We start from the raw sequence: 22,301 nt of genomic DNA, 5'->3' as shown, positions 1-22,301 counted from the left end.
TCTTTTCTTATTTATCTTTGTGATTGACGGTGACACCAGTCTTGATACTAGTTACTGACCACATGTATTTATTATTTTCCTTTGCTTTATTATAGTGTATTTGTTTTTTCTTGTTTCTTTATTCTTAATAATTATGCTTTTTTGGCACGTATTCTTCTACCTTTATGACATGTTTTTCTCTACCTCTATGACACGTTTTCGGTTGTTTGGTCTTTGATTTCGTTTATTTTTTAGGATTGGATTTGACATCGCAACGACTGATCAAAATGACGTTTATTTGTTATCGTGATGATCTTCACTGCTTTTGACCATCGGATTAAGTTTGGATATATGATTTACATTCGCAAATAGTATTTTCACATCGTTCAATTTTGATTTGCGATATGTCGATGGTATTTCAATAGCTTTTATTTCCTTTTGTGATTCGTTTACCGATGCAATCAGGTCTATCGTATTTATCTCGTGTTCGAAGTTATTTGATTATGTTTTTTTAACATTTTCCTTATATGGTCTTTGTGTGGTCTTAAGTGACTATTTTCTTGTATTTAAGAAAATATTTTTATTATATATTTAGTTTACAGTTGTGATTATAAACCTTCATTGGAATTTGAATATTTTATTTTTAATAAAATTAATGACTTCTATCAAAAAAATATTAATATACATAATAAATAAAATATAATTATTTAAATTAAAGATTATATCTTATTAAAAAAATAATATTACTTTTAAATCTTAATATATATTTTTAATGATTTATCTAATTACATAATGTAATAATTTATCTAGTTTTTAAAATTAAAAATTATTTAATTAGAAATTTAATTTTAGAGAAATACAAGATATTTGAAGAAAAATAAGGAAACAAGCAATAAAGGAGAACAATTGGCCTCAAGGGCGTATTATGCCCCTACGCAATAGATCATAAAAAAAAACACACGTCCGTCCGGAAAGGCAACAAAAAAAACAGTTATTGAAATGGTAAGACAGTCCTACATCTCTTTCATTTTTAATTTTTCTTTCTTCTCTTGGGGTATAAAGCCATTAATGGAGGGAACTCCAACCTGTTTTTCTCACTTGGCACTGGCAAGTTGGGTGCGGAGCAGTTTGGCCGCTGCAACCATGTTGTTGAGGGCCGGTTTCACCTCAGCATACTTACGAGTCTTGAGCCCGCAATCGGGGTTAACCCACAAGATGTTGCTCTCCAGCACGGCAAGCATCTTGTTGATCCTGTCCGCAATTTCTTCGGTTGATGGTATTCTGGGAGAGTGGATATCATAGACGCCAGGGCCAATTCCAGCACCGTACTTGACTCCTTCCCGGAAGACAGATAAGAGCTTCTCATCGGAACGAGAGTTCTCGATGGTGATCACATCGGCATCCATGTCGATAATTGAATGGATGATATCATTAAAGTTGGAATAACACATGTGGGTGTGAATCTGTTGCAAGATTTTTAAATGCAATACCGATGAGAATTATGGTGATCCAAGAGAGTACTTCTATAAGAAAGTTTTGAGAGGTCAAAAGAATAATGCAAGATAAAACCTGGGTGGTATCCTTAACGCCAACATTAGTGATCCTAAAGGAGTGGACAGCCCATTTGAGGTAGAAGGCGTGCTCGGACTTCCGAAGGGGCAGTCCCTCTCTCAATGCGGCCTCGTCGATTTGAATAACATTGATGCCGGCCTTCTCAAGATCCTCAACTTCATCCTTGATAGCCAAGGCAATCTGGTAGCAAGTTTCGAATCTGGAAAATTTGGCAATTGTGGTATGTCAAAAGATTTTCATGTTGCAAAACAAAATTCACATGTACAAGTGCAGAATTTCGGATCTCCATCTTTTGACTTTATTGGCTTTCTAGAGCATACCTCGGCTGATCATTTCGGACAAACGACCAGTTGAGGATGGTAACAGGGCCAGTAAGCATTCCCTTCATTGGGCGTTTAGTCATGCTTTGGGCAGTAGATGACCAGAAAACAGTCATTGGTTTGGGGCGGCTAACATCACCGTAGATGATTGGTGGCTTGACGCAGCGAGATCCGTAAGATTGCACCCACCCATTAACAGTGAAAGCAAAACCGGACAACTGCTCACCAAAGTACTCAACCATATCGTTTCTCTGCACAATTTAAAGTAAATATTAGGATGCTTGCAGAGTACTAACCATATGTGCATCTCCCATTTACTGCTAAAGGCCAAAACAAAGCAAAATACTCGCCTCGGGCTCTCCATGAACAAGGACATCAATGTCGAGTTCTTCCTGAAGATCGACAACCTTCTTAATTTCCTCCTTGATTGCTTTGATGTAATCATCCTCAGAGATCCTATAGGGAATGGGGGAGCATTAGTTAAGAAAATGATCACGATGACATATTATAAGAAAGATGAGGAAAAATTTCCAGATCAACACACTTGTTAGCTTTGAATTCACGACGAACTCTCCTGAGTTCCAAGGTCTGAGGGAAGGATCCAATGGTTGTGGTGGGGAGGATTGGCAGATTAAGCTTTCTCTGCTGAGCATCCAGTCTAGCACTAACGTTTGTTGCACGACGGTGATCAGAGCCCTTCAAAGCAGCAGCCTGAGAGTGCGAGCACCGTAAATTTTGATGACAAAAAAGATTATTGTAGTGCAGTCATTTTAAAGGAGAAAATCAGAATTTTAATTTATCGAATCACTTACTGCCTTTTGAACAGCCTCATTGGTCACTCTTGGGGAGGACTTCCTTGAAGCCTGAGTGGCGGCATTGGATGCAAAGAAGGCCTAAAAATAGATGAATAACGAGTAAGTTACATGGTGTTGTCTGAACATTAAGAAAGGTGGAAAACTTGTAATAAATACCTCATCCTTCTGACCAGCCAATGCCTTGGCAAGTGCGTTGACCTCGACAACTTTCTGGGCAGCAAAGGCAAGCCAGGATTTGATTTCATCATCAAGCTTAGTCTCATTTACTAGATCAACAGCAGTGTGGAGAAGTGAGCAGGAGGTGGATACCACAAGGTTTTCTGTACATCAGAAACGAGTCAAGGATATTAGTCTACAACAAATAACAAAAGTGTAATACTCTCCATATCATTTTGATTTTATGAACACCATAAAATGCGATGAGAAAAAAATACCTTTGCCAACAACAGCCTCAAGAGCCTGCAAGGTGCTAAGAGAAGAAGTAAGACCATTGGCCCAAATGTTCCTTCCATCAACAACTCCAGCAAAGAGGAATTTGTCCTTGGGGAAATTACTCTTGATCAAGTCAATGGTCTTAGTTCCCCGAACCAAATCAAAACCATAAGCAGTGACACCCTTCAATTCAACGAGGGTCTTGTATGCATCAGAAGTAAGATCAGCAAAGTAGGTCTCAATCAGAATATTCAAACCAGAGAGAGTAGATTCCAAATCAGCATAAGCAGCACTGAATGCTTGCAATTGATGAGCTTCAAGGTCCAAGACAAGGGTGGGTTCATCGAACTGAATCCAAGAAGCACCAGCAGCCTTAAGCTCAGATATCACTTCCCTGCAGAGATTCATTGTTACAGGCAAATTGAAGCAACTATATATATGTGCGTCTGTGAAACAAATAAAAGGAAGATCAACTCTTACTTGTAGATAGGGAGGATTTTGGGGAGGAGAGAGAGAAGAGAAAAGGTCTTCTCGACACCCTTTGCTGGTTTAGACAGCAACAAGTATGAGACAGGGCCAATAAGGATTGGCACGGTGTTGACTCCAAGCTGCATTTGGCACAGTGAATCAGCATTCATGTTTACATCAAATAAGATGAGTATAAAAGATAGGATACAAGTGGAGCACCATAATCAAGTGGGTCTAGTTAATACTCCCAGTCCATCAGGAAAAATCTCAAAAATGGTTCGTATAAAAATAAAATTCCAGATAAATTATTGTTTATTTAAAATCAGTAACAATAATGAGACAAACATGAAACCAGCTCCTGAACCATTATCCAGCTAACCATATGTCCTATGGCATTAAAGAAAAGAAGATATGCTAAAAGATGTTTATCTAGGTCCAAAGCCTTTAAACTATGTTTGAGCCATCAAAAAGTTCCATACAATTATAAAAACTTACAAGTCCAGCCATTTCCATCAAAATCATCTATGCAATGAAAAGATATACTCATGCATGCAACCTCTATACTTGCAGGATCTTAACATTTGATACCTTACCTCTAATTACTGTCTGAGCAGCTGGTATTAAGTACACATAACATAAAACAATCTATATTGTGACAAATACAGAGAAAAATTAGACCAAAAGAACATACTGCTTTAGCTTCCTTGTACTCATCCACTGCCTTGTGAGATGCATAAGAGAATTTAACATCAGGTCCCAACTCAGGAACAATGAAGTGGCTGAAACAACACATCGCACAGAATATAAGAGTCAGCTTCAGAAAACTCAGCATGCAAAACAAAGCTAATAAAGCACGACCAAGAATGGAAACTTACTAGTTGGTGTCAAACCACTTGGTCATTTCCATGGCAGGCACAGAGGCATTTCCTCTGGCCATGGAGAAGTAAGTGTCGAATCCGATCTCGCCACCATTCCAGCCATATCTAGGAGGTACAGCGCCAAGCATTGCTGTGGCATCGAGCACTTGGTCATAGTAAGAGAAAGTGTTGCTGGGAATGTACTTGATCCCAGCATCAGCCATCTGTTTCCAGATGGATGACCTGAGACCAGCTGCAACCTTTTGTAAATCCTCCGCGCTGCTCTTCTTATCCCAGAAAGATTCCAGAGCAAACTTAAGCTCTCTCTTGGGTCCCATGCGAGGATATCCAACAATGTGTGAGGCCATTTTCTGAAATAACAGATAAATTTAGCGTTATTATATACGATCTAATACAATATACAACTTTACATGTCCTATATTCTTAAACTGAAAATCATCAGAATCAAAGCTAAGATCGATGATGCATCTGTAATTTATATGGACTCGGTCAAAAGCTTAGTCAAATTCATATTTTTGGAAGTTATTACCTAAAAAGGAAAAAAACATGCACTGGCCTAACTAAAAGATTATGCAACTAAAACATGTGCATATGACAGCAAAATCTTTGCTTCAAAATTAGATAAAACCCACAGAGATTAAAGTTTGCCAACTCACTAGAAAAGGATCGCATATATAAAACTCTCATATATATATATATATAATTAATAAATAAATAACCAAAAAAAAACAGATCTAAAAGCTTCAAGACAAGTTAATACTAACTTACTTAAACTTAGGTCTACAGCTACAAACAAATGATTACACCCTCTGTTACTGGGACTTATATCTTAGTATCCAAATCCCAATATGTCAATCTAAGTAATATAACACTCAAGGTCTATAACTTTCACAACCCCAACACGTAGGATTTAATAAATTCCTATCATAAACAGACTTAAAAAAATATAAGACGAGAATTTGATCAAATGCTAAATCTATCCGACAGAACTCACTAGGATAACACAGAATCATTAATAATTCAAAAACAAGAACCCAAGTTAAATATCAAACACTAATTAAATAGTTAAAAATCAATTGAAATTGTTGGATATATATATATATATATATATATATATATATATATATATATATATATATATATATATATATATATATATATATATTAAAAGAACATCAATGCTTACACTTCACGACAGATATTAGCAAGAAAAAAACAACAGAAATAAATTTTATTTTGAAAAACGAAAGTTGAAAATAGAAATCGTTTAATCACAGAAATGAAAACCCAGAAAGAAAATCAACAGGTATAGTTGAAAGGTTTACACTTGCAAGTAAATCTTAATCAAAGAAACACAAGTCTTTGTGTAGTTTCTGGAAGAAAAAAAATGGAAAGTTCAAATCTTAATAATGAAAACCCACAAAGAAAACCAGGGAAAAGTATAAATACCGACACTTACAGGTAGATCTGGGTGAAAAAAAAAGAAAAATCAAAGTTGAACAACTTAAGAGAAGTTAATAAATAGGATGATAAACAAAGATATAAAGGAGAAAGGGCAAACAGACATGAGCCATGAGAGGAGGAACCGAACCGTACCGTAAAGAAGAACGGAGGTGGAACCCGAGACAGAAGAGAAGATTAGATATAGATAGTAAGATATGCAGGGTAAGGAGCGGCACGAGTTGTGGCAATGGAGGTGGTGTTATTTATAACCAAAATGGTGGCTACTGTCAACCAGATCTATTATTATTTTAATTAAACTAAGTATATAGTCACTCAACTATTATCTCAATTCCGTTTTGGTCACTCAACTATTTTTTTAAAAGGGTAAATTACAAATTTCCTCGCTAAACTTTATTCTCTCTTACTTTTCTCACTAAACTTTAAAAGTTTTCAATTTCCTTATTGAACTTAATACATTGGATTTTTGGTCACTATGTCGTTAAATAGTTAACGTCGTTAAAACGATGCCTTTTTTAAAAAAAAAATCACCACAATGATGTCATTTTACATCTATATAAAAGCTCTTTTATAAAGTCGTTAGTGGAAAAACTACTGAGTGACAAAATAATTTAATGTACTAAGTTTAATGAGAAAATTGAAAAGATTTAAAGTATAGTGAGTGAAATATGAGAGAGAGTAAAGTTCAATTACTAAATTTATAATTTACCCTTTTCAAAATCATACTTAAATTTATGTTTTTGTTCTGTTTTGTTCACCGACTGTTAAAAATAAACAGAACTACTGATGTAGTATATTTTTATTTTTTTTTAAAGATGATGTGAAATTATCTTGTGATCACATGTGAGTATCACCATTAATTTTTTAACGATTAATGATTAAAACAGAACAAAAACGTAAAGTCTAGATATGACTTTAAAAAATAGTTTAGTTATCAAAATGGAACCGTAGAAATAATTAAGATGACTAAATATGTAGTTTATCCTTTTTATGAATTTAGGCAAACGCGAGGATTGATTAAGTGGCGCGTGGGATTGTTTTCGGGGTTGCTGGATTGGTGGGTGTAGGGAGAGCATCATTTCTATGATTGTGCGTGCCTAATATTTGACGAAATTTAGGCTAATTATAATTTTGGATAAATTACTTCAAATATCAGTCAACTTTAATTTACTGTCAACTTTATCATCCAACTTTAAATTGATTCATTGTAGTTCTGAATTCTAATTTAAATATTAATTATAATATTGAGTCATTAATTCATTAATAGATGAATAAGCTGATAATTTGGTGTTGATGTAAAAATTAAAGAATAAACTTTTTAATATATTTCATCTTTTTCTTCATCAAAGTAATAGTTTTGCACTCATTTTAGCAACTACTAAAAATCGTCATTTTCAACATCTTTGTAGCCACCCTAAACACCAATGAATTTATTTCATCATCATTCACTTGGTCAGTTTAGATTTTATCAAAATTTTCTTTAAAACTCACGAAATTAAAGACAAATAATCCATCAATTTTTGGGGTTTGGAAGATTTCTCAGATTTGAGGATTTTGTCAGTAATGGACCAATCTTATTGAAGGCTTCGAATTAGTATCATTTTATCTTTGTGGTAATCGATCATTTCATCAAATTGGTGGAAATTGCTTCATGTGCGATTACAAAGTTAATAGTTTGCAAATTTCTTGAAGAGAGAAATCATATGCCTACGTGAGTTGTTAAAAAGAATTATTTCTGACAATACCACTAATATAAACAATACGATGATGACCAAAGTTTTTAAGTAGTTTTAGATTAAACATAAGAGTTAAGCTCCCTACCGTCCAAAAATGATTCAATAGAAACAACTAACAAGAACATCAAAAGGATAATTGAGAAAATGACTGAGACTCACAAGGACCGGTATAGAAGCTACCTTTAATGGATTTAACTATTTAGCTAATCCAACCGTTAAGATGGGTTTACATTTTTATTGAATTATTTCCCCTAAATAGAAACTTCGAGATTATAATTAATCGAGTTAATGAATATTAATCTAATCATTTACATTTAATTCAATGGTAACTAAAACTTTTGTTATTCTTCAAAGTTTAATTTATTTAATATCGAATTTTGGAAACAAGTCCCTTGTCGGATTTTGTTTAGATGTATTGATTTTTCTCATGTTGGATTTAAGTTTTATATTAGTTAATTAATATCGACATGAAGCTTACTTTAATTTCTTTTACTTTAAATTAAACATTGATTTTCCCAATTTAAGGAAATTATAGACACTAAAATAACACGAGATCTATTTCTAGAGCATGCTACGCTATAGCTTTCTTTCCGAATGCTCAAGTATTATTCAGTTATAGTCTCGGTTTAGGGTTTAGCATAAATTGAAAGTGGCATTGATGAAGGAAGAGATTTGATATACCAAAGATTTGAGTTTTAATAAGAGTGGTTGAGTAAAAATAAAGTTGAGATATAAATAGAATTGAAGAGGTTGAAGAGGTCGAGATTATGGAACCAATGATTATGGTAGCATCAGATGTTTAGGGGTTTGGTTGATAGATCTTAGAAAGTTCAGTAAGTCAAATTAGAAATTAATCTTTTTGTTAACATGACACACCATCTGTAACGAGAGTTAACGATTCAATAGTTGAATTGTAGCAAATCAATAATATAAATGATTGAAGTATAACAACCGAAAGTTCGATGATTAAAATAAAACTAAAATCAAACAAAAGTGACCTTCATTGAAGTTTATCATTTATATTTAAAAATAAGGGTAAACTATGTGTTTAGTACATAGACTATCAATTTTGATATGTTTTAGTACCTAAACTTTCATTTTTTTTTCAAAATCATACCTAACAGTTAGTTTTTTTTTCATTTTAGTACCCTCGTTAAAAACTTAATGTTAAATTTTGGAAAAAATCGAAAGTTTAGGTACTAAAATGATAAAAAAAACTAATAGTTTAAGTTCTAATCGCGTTAAGTTTTTAATGATAGGTTACTAAAATAAAACAAAAACTAAAAATTAGGTATATTTTAAAAAATTGAAAGTTTAGGTACTAAATCAGACCAAAACTGATAGTTTATATACTAAACACATAGTTTACCCTTAATAGTTTTACCATTACTTTTTTATTCACCCAAAACGTCATCTCACGCGCCTCAACAAAAGCGTGGACCAACTACCATACTAGAAAGAAAATAATTAAAATTTTTTATCAGATGACATTTTCTTCCATTTTTAAGTGAAACTCTTGGACAAGCAACTTATGGGGTTGGTGAGGCTCAAAGTAGTTGAGATATATAAATATAATATATATATATTGCCATGACCCACTCTTTAACTTTATGCTTTTAGTTTTGGAAACTTTAATATTTTTTATTAAAAAACTAATCCATCTCTAATCCAAAATTACTCATTAATTTATACAAATGGAAAGGTTTTGTTGGGGGAGTAGGTGGATTAAATTTATAATCTAAATATTTATGTTATATATTCATTTTTTAATACACACATTGGCTTTTAGATTATTATTTGATATAATAAATATTTCTTTTATTTTTCTACAAACATTTAATTCCTTATTTTAGGTATTCAACTAACATTTCAATTATATACTTAATGGCATGTGATGATGAATTAAAATTATTTGTAGGAAAAATTTCACTCTAATCTATGTAAAAAAATAGGGTAAAGTACACAAATGGTCCCCGACTATAGGATGTTATTTTATTGAATATCTCGACTATTAAAAGTTACAAAATTGTCATTGAATTATATGATGTTGTTTTGTTGAGTCCCATTACTATTAAAAGTTATAAAATGGTCACTTGATTATTCATATGTTCCAAACTCGTCCTTTTCATTAAATATTAACGGTCGTCTGAGCTGGACGTTAACATGTTGATTGAGATATAATAAAATCATATTTTAACGATGTCTAATAGCATCGTCGTTATTTTAAAGCATTAGCTTGACACACAATGTTTCAAGCACTAGCTCGACGACATAATGTAAACGAAGAGTTGATCCACAAAATACAGTTCAAACGGTTCCGGGATTACATTTTTTTTTCATATCACAATCAATATGTTAACATCAAACTCAGACGACAATCAACTTTTAACGGAAAATGACTTGTTTGGAACATATGAATAGTCGGGTGACTCTTTTGTAAATTTTAATTGTCAGAGGACTCAACAACACAACGCCCTATAGTCAAAGGATCATCTTATAACTTTTAATAGTTAAAGGATTTAACAAATTAATACCATATAATCGAGAGATCGTTTGTATACTTTACCCAGAAATTATTAATATTTTTTAATATAATCATATCAATCGTTTTATTTAAACTACATTATTGAACTCATACTAATTGAGGACGGCAGCCCCAAAAGTTTGAATTACATTATTTTTTCTTAAATTTATTTTCGAAATATAATATTTAATGAAACTTGTTCAAAGATGAGTGGAGATGCAATTTGAATCGATTGAAAAATCATTTTATTTATTTTAATTGTAAATTATCTATAAATTAAAACATAAAAAAAATACTATCTTCAATGGTAAAAACAGGTTTCTACTTTTTCTACACAAAGAAAAGTAAATAAAAATAAACTTCAAACCTCTTTCAACGGCCACTCAAGTGAAACATAATTTTTTTTTAAAGTTAAGACTTGAGATAAGATGTTTTTATTTTAAAAATGCCTTTTGTACATCAACAGAACTATGCCATATATATTTTAAATTCAAAACTATCCACGTTAAGATAAATGAATTTTATAAGTTGGATTGATTTTAATTTGATTTATTAAACCAATAAGATAGCTTTCTTTGGGAGAATTAGAAAGGATCAAGTAAATTTTTTTGAATAGATTGAAGTGATTACAACTTATAAGATAATATCTATTCGGAGCTTTCTCAATCATTTGACAACACACATAAACCCTACAAACGCAGCTGCTAAAACTTATGATTTCTAAGAAGAAAAACATTTTCTTTTACTAGTGAGCATGATAAGTTCGAAAGGGTTAAATAAATTGAATATATGATCTGTTTGTTTCCCTGTAATTAGTTTTTCAAAAACTATTTTTCTCATTTTCTAGTATTTGGTTGGTGGAAAACAATTGGTCAACATAATTCATTTTCATAGTCAACAGAGTTTATTTTGTATTTTCTGGAAAATGACTTATGCATTGAATTTTCATAAGTTGTTTTCTAAAATTTTCACTTTAAAATATAAACACTCAAAATAATATTATTTTATATATTTAATATTAATATACTATTTAATACAATTTTAATAAAATATTAATTATTAAAATATATTATTAATAATTTTAATAATATAATATTATACTTTTTAGTATTATAAAAATATATTAAATTATAGTATAATAATATATGATATTATATTTCTGTTTTAAAGATATATAATAAATTATTTTTATTTATTAATTTCATAAAATAATATTTTAAATATATAAAATTTATTTATTTATAATTTTTAAAATGTAATATAATATAATATAATATAATATAATATTATTTTTAATATAATAATATTCTTATTTTAATAAGTAATCAATATAATTAATAATATAATATTCATATTTTAATACATAAATAATTAATATGATTTATAAAAAATTATTTTAATAAAATATAATATTCTTAATATTTTAATTTATAAAATTTAAAAATAATATGTATAATAATAATATTTACAAATTATACTAAATAAATTATTTCAATATTTTAAAAAATAATATTAATTACTTTCTAATAAACAATATGATTTATTGTACTTGATATCTATAATTAATGATTTCTAAAAATATTTATAAACCAGTGGAAAATGATATGGAAAAATTTAATTAACTATAAATTTAATTATATTTCAAAGTTATATAACTTTTAAAATATTATCTAATGTTTTATTAAGCTTAAACCTCACAAATCTTTTAAGACGCAAATGAAATGAACATTTGTGCTGTTGGGGAAAAAGGAAAAGGAAAAAGAAAAAAAAAGAAGAGAGTAAATTGAGTTGAAAGGGTCGCCATCATCTTTATAATATATGATCTTGATGAGTTGGTTAATAGATTAAATACAATGATTAGTTAAAAAAAATTCCAACATGTGTGCGACTTGTAAATAGCATAAACATTACCTTTTCCTTTTTAGAATAGGGATTTACAAACGATATGAACAGTTTTTTTTTCTTTCTAATTTATGAGGAAAATACAAAAATATTCCTCAACATTATTATCTGTTCTACCTAAATTAACTTTATAACTTTTAAGATCATCATTATATAATAAAGAATTTTAGTTTATTATGTAAGCATATTTGGTCGGTTAGTCAAATCATTCATCTTTGCTTCATCGTATTTTTTTAGATAATGAATTATAGATTTACTAGAAGCATTCCTTTTCTTCCCTATAGTCTCCCTTTCTCCTCCCCTCTAGGTAGGAATAAAATTATATTTAGAATTTGTAAAAAATTGAATTTCAATTTTTTTGTTGCCCTTTTGGTTCTTAAGGTTTTGTATTGACTAATCCGGACAGACCCATGTCACACACTAGATTTTGGTCAGTGAGTCTCCCAGTGGGGATTTTTCTGCATATACAAGGACTCAAACTCGAGATATGCTTAAGCAATATCAAGTTGCTTACCACTTGAACCAACTCGTTGATATTTTTTATTTTATTATAAAGGGTGTTTGAATTAGTATTCTCATGTTATTAAGATTTTGTCCTAAGCTTGTCAAGTTTGGTCCAATAACTTTCTTTATTAATAGTGCTAATATTTAGTGCTAAATGATAATCTCATTTTACTAATTTCTATGGTAACTTTAGGTAATTATATCAATTTTATCCATTATTTTTAATTGTTTGCTCTAAGGGCTAAGTTTTTGTAAGAAATATCATTACTATATGTTTAATTTACAATTATGATTATAAATATTCATTGTAATTCATAATATTTTTTATTTTTAATAAAATTTAGTTGTTTCTATAAAATAATACACTCCTATATTGAAACCCATTAAAAAAACTTGTTTTTTCTCACGGTGGAACCCATAAATTAGGAGAGTTGTTGAATGTGCAAAGTATAGCCCAATTTTTCATGTTATTGGCAAGTTACTAAATTTGTTTTTTCTTTTTTCTTTTCCAAAAGGAATTCACCTAAAACTACCGACCCAATATTATTTGGTCGCATAAGTTCTAGTGATATCGGCAATAAAAAAATTATTTTTATTGTTTGAAATTTTAAGTTCGAGTTCTAGAAATATAAGAGGTACGTTTAATATTTAATGATTACGAGTTATTTTTAATTAGATATTGCATTATATTTATTCTATATTAATAATAATAAAAAACAATATTACTTGGTCAAATATAAAGGATGGGTCTATAGATGTCATTTCATCACCAATCCATGATGGTTACGTTTTCCTACCCTTTTTCTCACCCAACAATGGAAAACTAACCCCTCACCTTAATTTTTACTTATTTCTTGTTTCACTTATTTGATAAATTAATTATATTTTACTTAAATAATAAAATTATTTTAATTATAATTAAAATTATAATCATATTTTAAATTTATTAAGTGACTTTAGTGATTAAAGATATATTAATTTGCATTGCATGCTACACTTTTATAGTCGTTACAACTCGGTCATATCGTCGTCTCTCAACGACGATTAGGTCAATCTTTTGGCTGACGTTGGTCTTCGCCTTATCTAATAACCAACCACCGCTCTTTCATTACCATTTTCCTTTCGTTCCTCCTACGAAAAGTGTGAGTTTGATTACAAATTTAACATATAAATTTTTTAGTTAGTTGAATTGCCCGTCCAGCTCAGTTGGTAGAGCGCAAGACTCTTAACCTTATGGTCGTGAGATCAAGTCCCACGATAGACAATTCATAATTTTGACAGACCGGAGGTCTTCCACGGAAACTGCTCTCAGTATTAGGAGTAGCCTACTATCCAACCTCCCCTTACCCCATTACACATGGGAATTTTTTAGTTAATAACTAATACGATGATGATAAATGTTAAATCAAACATGATTATAAGTTTAATATATATTAAATTAACATAATTTTTTTGTTTATTTTTATAATATAATTGTAAACAAATATCACTGCCAATGGTATTGTTTTTCTTTATATTAAACAAATTCTACATACACGGAGGATAGTCACCGTGTTAAATAATGGTATTGCAAGGAAAGTTAGAGCCGGATTTAAGCAAGTTTATATCACTGCCAATGGTAGCGACCTGTCAGAGCTACCGTGCAAGGCTCTCCTTCTCGACGGCCTCCTCTTCACCAGTGCCGCCTTCTTTTCAACCTCTTTCTCCGATTTTCCATATCCACCACAGATCAGTATCCTGCTAATGCCTGCATAGTGCAACGAATCCGCAATTTGCAGTGCTGTGACACCTTTGTTAGTCCTTGCTTCCACATCTGCTCCTTTCTTCACCAACAATTCCACTGCCTCGACATGGCCTGATTCCGCTGCACAATGCAAAGCTGTGTATCCGTCTTCATCTGTCGAGTCGATATCAATTCCCTTGTCAATCAGCATCCTTACAGCATCAGTTCTTCCTTTGAACGCTGCTCTATGTAAGGCGGTCCATCCATGTTGATCACTTCCGTTGATTACCGCACCGTTCTCAATCAGACTCTCGATGGTTCTTGCTTCGCCTTTACGAGCGGCTAAACATAAGCTGTCACCGAGCTTGAGTGCATCGAAAAGGTGAGTGTGACCGTATTCGGCAGCAACGTCATAGGCAGTTTTGCCTGTCTTGTTCTGGATATCCTTGTTCGCACCCTTTCGAAGTAAAAACTTAACTGTCTTCTCGTTGCCTAATTGTGCCGCGATATGCAGTGGTGTATCCCGGTCTCTTGTGTTGCGGACATTGGGGTTGGAACTGCTGGCTAATAGCAGACGAGTGCAATCTTTTCGTCTTTCCTCGACAGCGAGGTGTAAGGCAGTGTTGCCATCCTTTGTGAGGGCATCAACGTTAGCCCCTTTGAGCAAAAGAAGTCTAAGTACTTCAATATGGCCACTCGCCGCTGCGAGGTGAACCGGACCCCAAAGAGAGGACTCCGATCGTTCTGTACTAGCGTTATGTGCCAATAGAATTTCAACAATTAATTCTTCTCCGCAGCCTGCAGCAGCCTCGAGCGGGGTAGAGCCCAACCGACTCCGGAACTCGACATCGGGCTCGAATTCAAGCAGTAATTGGACAATATCCGGTCTGCTTTGAGCTATGGCAATATGAAGCAATGTTTGTCCCTGGGAATCAACTGAATCAACTAGTTTCCATGTAGGATCACTAAGCTCTAATATTTCTCTAATTCCATCCATTGAACCATCCATCACAAGTTGAACCAAAACAGGCGAACCAACAAACATGACCTTGATACCACTATCAATAAACACCTGTTTCTTCCTTGTCGTAAACCATTCATTCGGGACCACATCGAAGCTCGACGTGGAATCTTTGATCGCCGCGCCGGGAACCACGACGCTATGCAGAACGAAAGAATCATCACTATGAGGAAACGATTCCGGAAGAAGCGAACCAGGAGGGAGATGATACACAATCTCCACAGTCAGTTTCCCTAGCGGCGCAATGATTCCCGATTGAGGCTTGACAGTGTACCGACCCTTGTTAACCGGCTGAATCCGGATCGCGACCGGCATGGTGTACATAACGTTGCGCAAGGTAAGCTCACCGAAACATTTCTGCCCCTGTTCGATCCTGATGGCAACAAGGTTTGATGGCTCCAAACTAATAAGCCTATCCATATCTCTTTCTTGCAAGCTAAGGTACGGTTGAGCTGTTTCGACAAAACAAAACCTAAAGAAACATAATCTGTTTGAGAGACAATGGAAGTGAAGAAGAAGGCTTTTGTAGTTTTACTTTTGGAGACAAAATAATGGTCGACTGTAACGACAGATTGCCAACTGGTAGTGTTAAAAACAATGAAAGACTTGTTCTATTCTGCGTCCTGGCTTTGTCACAGCTGTCTTAAGTTACGATTGGGAATATTAAACCGAAAAAAAGGACAAAAACAATTAATGGTAAACTACTCGTATTAGCCCCTAATGTTTATCAAAATGATCATTTTGCATGATATTCTATTTTCTTAAGTATTTTAGTCCTCAACATTTCATTTTAGGGCAAAAGGCCCCTAACATTTGATAGAATAATCATTTTGTCCCTTATTTTCTTTTGGGGAGTATTTTAGCCCTCAATATTTAATTCTAGGTTAAAAAAGCTCCTATTTTGGTGATTGTGTTAAGTAATGATTTTTATCCACACAGGGAGTTTTTTGTACCAAACTGAAACGTTAGGAGACAAAATGCTAAAGAAAGAATAGGGGCTAAAATGACCATTTTAGAAAATGTTGGGGCTATTTTTGATATTATGCCTTTTTAACCACCGATGTTTCGATTTTGTCAATTAGACTACTTAACCATTTAAATGCTTCAATCAGTTTACATTTAACGTTACCATGGCTGTTAAAATTATTGGTATAATTATACATTTAGTCCTTAGTGTTTATACATTATATTGATTTGGTCCTTAATATTAAGTACTAAATGTATAATTATACCAATATTTTTAACAGTCATGTCATCTCCTCTGTTAAATGTTAACGACAAATGGTTTGATTGAAACATTTAAATAGTTAGACGATCTAATTGATAAAATCGAAACATCGGTGGTCAAAATGAAAACGAACAATAATTAGGTGATCATACGTGTAGTTTGTCCAACAATATAAAAAAATGTTAAATCAATATAGTTGGATGCAATGAAATTTACGAATCGATAAGTTTAGAGGGAGTTTTTGTTTCGGAGTTGTTGATGCCTTGTTTGGTTAGGGTTTGTTCCTTAGCATCATTCTTAATTAGGTGATAAGAAAGAAGGAATCATCAAAGGGAGGCTGCTAGAGGACACCAAAGTAGAATCTATAATTAAAGAGAACAATTTTTTTTAATGAAAGAACAAACTCTTATATCCACATTCGAATAAATGTCAAAAAATACAATACTAAGTATAATTTTTCTTTCTTTTTTTAGTTGCCCTCTCGATTCTAAGGTCTTGTCTTGACTAATCTGAACCAACTCACGTCACACACCTAATTTTTATGGGTGAATATGCTAATAAGGATTTTCTGTATATACAAGAACTTGAATTCAAGACCTTATTTAAACGATAGCAAACTGCTTACCACTTGAACTAATTCCTATTAGTTATTTTTTTCTTTCCTTTAAACAAACAATAAGTACATTTTCTTTTATCATCAACTTTTATTAATCATATTATAACTGTTATTAGAGTAACACGTGTTAGGAATGCAAATATTAAGGGGTTATATATATATATATACTGTGAAAAAAGAAACAACAAACTTAATTAAACTTGCATGGATTGTATAAATAAAAAACTTGCATGGAGTGAGACGTGGGCTCACTCCTGAAGCACCTGAAGAACCTCCGGTGGTGGTGAGTCATACAGGTGAACTGCAAAATTTTCCTCATTTGCATTTTTTGCCATAAATTCAGCAAATCTGTTCCTTCCCTTCTTATATGTTGAGCTTTGACACTCCATTGGAGTTGGTTATCCATATTTATAGAGTGATTGCAGTGGGTATTTGTAAATCGAAAATTTTAGCCCTCTATTACTCCGATAAAAGGAATAGTCCGTCTCCTAATTGGATATGGTATTTTTTTGGGAAATTCATGTCAGAGAGAACAAGACAAGAGAATTCGACTTCCTCACTTTGGGTGTATGAAGTATGGAAGGCTATATTTACCTTAAGGATTGACGTCTACTTTCAAGATTACACCAATCTGAATGAAATTAATTTAACAACTCATTAATGAACTTAATTAATATTTAACCTTAAGGATGCGTAGAGAACTCTTCGAATTATGTTGCACAATCAACAGATCTTTGACCTATGATACCCGCACATGGAATGGAAGTTTGGACGATGAGTCTTTGACGATTTAGTGGTGTTCAACCCAACCAAACGAAAAGAATAATTTAGAAATAAAAACTCGATTTTTGACAGATTAATGGATTGGAAACAAGTTGAGGCCTGTAGTTACACAATTTTCTTAAGATAGATTTTCGGCCACTCCTTGGTGCTCGAGATTGTCGGTCGTCTGTCTCTTAGAATATAACAACGAGATGATCAGCGTACAATATCACAACTATAGAGATCACGAACTATACTCTTATCTACTCCTAGCACTAAAAACTAGAGGAGAAGAAAAGAGTTTTTGAGTTATATTTAAACTAAAAGGTTTGCACGGTATTTATAGGGTTTCACATAGGAGAATAATATATTATGAAATTAAGGTCATCAATGAGTGTTCGAGTAAATTCGAAAATAAGCCATTAATATCAATTCAGAATAATAAAAAAGATATGACACATTTAAAGAAAAGTTTAATTTGTAGTGGGTAAAATACTTACAAGCCCGATAATCTAAACATTCACATAACTCACATTGTGCAAGTATGTCCCCAACCCCATATGAGAGAAGCTTAGATTTGCACCCCTACACCTATGCATAAAACACAATTTCAACCCAATATTCAATGATTAACAAGTGGGTTAGTATATATAAACACTTCCCATGCTTGTTATCCTATTAATGTGGGATATGAATTTTTTTGTTTTCCTTACACAATTCACAAGTACCCTACTTTGAGCATCAATTTCTCATTAATCACTCAACCGTTTAGAGCATATGAGATACCATTATAAAGGTCTCATAGAGTAGAATATGAATCAATAAATTCATCATTCGAATATCCACCTTTACCCTTTGAAAATACGACTCAAAGTTCCCAATTTATCACAAAATTTTCCAATAATCCCCCACATGAATGAAATTGATGATTTATTAAAACATTTTGACTCGATGTGATGATAGACACTACGATCGATAGTTGCATAGGATAGGTAAGTGTCCTCCTTTGAACCTTCTCTTGTGATATCATATTTACTTTACTAGCTAACCAATATATGTGATGTCATTGAACTATTTTGTCGTTTGTGTAAACGGTGATATACTTCACTTAACTGTCTTTCTGAAAAGTAGATTAGTTCTCATGGATATGTACATATAGTCATGAACATCGTCTTGTTTTACAAGAGTTTGAAATAACTATGCCCTATAGTCCCCTTGAAGGGCCACACTTCAATCTCACATAGGTGACTTATGTTGTTCAGCTCACCGAAGCACACAATGGTCATTACAAGTCTTGCTTAGCCTATACCACTTTAATCACTATATCATAGGAACGAACTTGGGATTAGAAATTCCCACAATAACCACATACGAACTTGTATTTTCCTATCAATTAGGTAGGGTTTTCCTTCACTCAACCTTAAGGATGCGTAGAGAACTCTTCGGATGATGTTGCACAATAAATATATCTTTGACCTATGATACCCGCACATTGAATGGAAGTCTGGACGATGAGTCTTTGATGACTTAGGGTCATTTTGATATTATTTTTGAAAAATGATCTAAAAAGTCCTATAAAAAAATAAATTTAAAAGTGTTTTTGAAAAGTATAGTTTAAAATTTAACTATTTGGGGTTGATGTTAAAAAGTGATATTGGAAAGATAAAATGTCCATTTTAAAAATTATATTGTAAATTGAAAACACAATATTTAAGGATAGAAATATAATTTCACTCAAAATAGATTTTCCACAACAAAAGCTAACAATTTGAGCTTTTGACGTTAGGTTGATGTTGAAACGGTTTTTCGAAAGGGGAAGGGGGTCTCATTTCGAAATAATTTTTGATGACCTGTTAATGATAAAACGTGGTTCGAGGAGTCACCACCATTCATTGATTAGGGTGTGATTAGGCAGCCAAAAAACGTATTTGCCATTTTAATAAAATATTAATTCTAGTTAAAACAACAAACTTGCGATATACGTCACCAAAATTTTAGTTTGAGAGTCGGTTACGTGTGGGGAAAGATTATCACCCCCACAGTGCCCTGAATCGGTACCTAGTCGATTAATTAATTGTCTTTGCAATGAAATTTATGAGTTTGAGTCTAATTTAATTTAAGATCCCCTAAAAATAATATTCTTTGAATTTTTGGACGAAACATGATAATATTTAATTATTTCCTATCGAGAAGAATCAATCTCTCATACCTTAAAGTAATCGATTCTTACTCCAATCGAAATAAAGAAATATTAAAATTCCATTCTAAAGTTCATTAATAATTCAAAATAACAACACCCAAACTAATTTTAAGAGAGAAAACGATAATATCCAATTATTTCCAATCGAGAATAAATGACCTCTCATACCTTAAAACAATCATTTATTACTTCAAATGAAATGAAGAGATATCACTATTCTGTCTTAAAATTAATTATCGATTCGAGTGAAAATGATAATATCTAATGATTTCTACTCGAGAATAAATGACCTCTCATACCTTAAAGCAGTCATTTATTGCTCCAATCGAAATGAAGAGATATCACTATCCCCACTTAAAAATCAATATTAATTTGAGAGAAAATTGTAATATCAAATTATTTCCAATTGATGATAAATGACCTCTCATGCCTTAAAGCAATCATTTATTACTCCAACCGAAATGAAAATATATTACTATTCTCAATATTGATTCAAATGTTATTATTTTGAAAACCCAATGGAAAAACATGCTAAAATAAAGCAAATTAAAAGCATATATCAAGCAAGTATAATTAATTATTTATTTTACCAATATTTAATGAGAATAAGAATGTTCAATTATTTAAATACCTTGAGACGAGACCTTATATTCGATCTAACAGTCTTCTCTAGATGAATTTAATTAAAAGAACATGATCTTTTTCCCAATCACCGAATTTTAAAATGGATTCGATTTAATTCGTGTCACTAAATGAGATATACTTTTATTTTAAAATTATCGAAAGTAACTTTCTTATATGTTAAGACAGTCACCTTACAAAAATATTAAAATGAACGAATAGTCAATTTATTTTGATTCGAGTTAAGAGATGCCTATGAGGGTATCATGCAAAATTAATTAAGGACTAAAATTAACTAACATGCAAGCAACATGCAAAAATTAAAATAAAATAAAAATAGGACTAAAACATAAACAATCAAACCATCATGTCAAAATTAAATTAAAATAAAAGTATAAAAGTGACTAAAATGAGCATGCTTAATATTAGATGTTAAAATTACAAAGAATAAAAATAAATAAATCATGGGGACTAAATTAAAAATAAACTAATATTATGTGGCCAAATTAAAATAAATAAAAAAGATAGATTTTGGTTCGAAATACAAACATGCAGAAACTACAGGGGCTATTTCCTAGATATTCTTTTTCCTAGCCTAAAACATACATTCAAAATATAAAAGGAGAAATTACTAAATCAGTTCATAAGCATTAAAAAAATTAAATAGTCATTACACATGATCAAAATGCAAAAACACACATAAATATGAGGGACTAAACAGAAAATAATCTTAAAAATATATATCATGCATAAAAGTGGGTAAATTACAAAACAGTCCCCACATGTGACTAACATGTAAAAACACGCTAAAGTTAGGGGACTAAACAATAATTAAACCAAAAATTAAAAAACATGCGTGAAAGTGGGTAAATTATATAACTGGTCCTTACAGATGACCATGTTGCAAAAACACCCATAACTTAGGGGGACGTAAGTGCAATTTCCCTCTAAAGTTTCCTATAAAAGTCACTTTATCTTTTTTTTCTATTTTTTTTTAAATTATAGAGAGAGAAGCTCTCCCTTCTCTTTAAAAATTGGCCCATCGCTAGCCGTTTGGCTGCGTCGCCAAATTTCACTAGTAGATGCGCCTCGATCTCCTCGTCTCAGATCTGGGTTCGACTTTACAAAAGAAAGGGGGCTATAACGTCGTAAAAAGGGTCGAGACCCTTCGGCTATCCCAGGCTTTGATCTCCGTCGTTCGTCGTTTGATCAGGCCGATCCTGAGATATATTGGTCTCCTAGTCGCCACACGTCTTCTCACCGTTGCAATATGGAAGACAACCCTTCCAACGCCGCCGACGTGCTTGGCCGAAGGTAACTCTACGCTATTTTTCTTTTTTTTTTATTTTGTTGTTGCTTAAAAAATGTTGTATTTCGAATAAGCAAAAAACTGAAAAGAGGTTGATCTAGAATGCTTTTTTTATATTATTTTTGAAAAAAAACCCATCTCTCTTTACATTGTTCGGGTTTTATAACCTGAATTTGTTACATATTTTTTTGTTTTTTCTCTGAAATTAAATGATGATAACTTTCTTTTGG

The 22,301-nt window shown here is 32.0% G+C and overlaps 2 protein-coding genes across 2 annotated transcripts; both read right to left on the bottom strand.

Moving 5' to 3' along the window:
- Positions 1-1,028: 1,028 nt before the first annotated feature.
- Positions 1,029-6,141, bottom strand: LOC120125869 (5-methyltetrahydropteroyltriglutamate--homocysteine methyltransferase-like). Its single transcript, XM_039144198.1, has 12 exons — positions 6,061-6,141; positions 4,462-4,814; positions 4,278-4,365; positions 3,599-3,726; positions 3,121-3,512; positions 2,843-3,006; positions 2,684-2,764; positions 2,416-2,582; positions 2,222-2,327; positions 1,872-2,122; positions 1,549-1,750; positions 1,029-1,442 (listed from the first exon to the last, which is right to left on the bottom strand). The coding sequence occupies exons 2-12, from the start codon at positions 4,809-4,811 to the stop codon at positions 1,074-1,076; spliced, it is 2,298 nt and encodes a 765-aa protein (XP_039000129.1). The 5' UTR covers positions 4,812-4,814; positions 6,061-6,141; the 3' UTR covers positions 1,029-1,073.
- A 7,993-nt stretch (positions 6,142-14,134) lies between these two features.
- On the bottom strand, positions 14,135-15,900 carry LOC120125867 (protein VAPYRIN-like). Its single transcript, XM_039144196.1, has one exon. The coding sequence runs from the start codon at positions 15,753-15,755 to the stop codon at positions 14,193-14,195; it is 1,563 nt and encodes a 520-aa protein (XP_039000127.1). The 5' UTR covers positions 15,756-15,900; the 3' UTR covers positions 14,135-14,192.
- Between the last annotated feature and the right edge of the window lie 6,401 nt (positions 15,901-22,301).

This window comes from Hibiscus syriacus, unplaced genomic scaffold (genome assembly GCF_006381635.1).
Source record: "Hibiscus syriacus cultivar Baekdansim isolate YM2019G1 unplaced genomic scaffold, ASM638163v2 tig00110445_pilon, whole genome shotgun sequence".
NCBI lineage: Eukaryota > Viridiplantae > Streptophyta > Magnoliopsida > Malvales > Malvaceae > Hibiscus > Hibiscus syriacus.
This window is presented reverse-complemented; position numbering and strand designations above follow the sequence as displayed.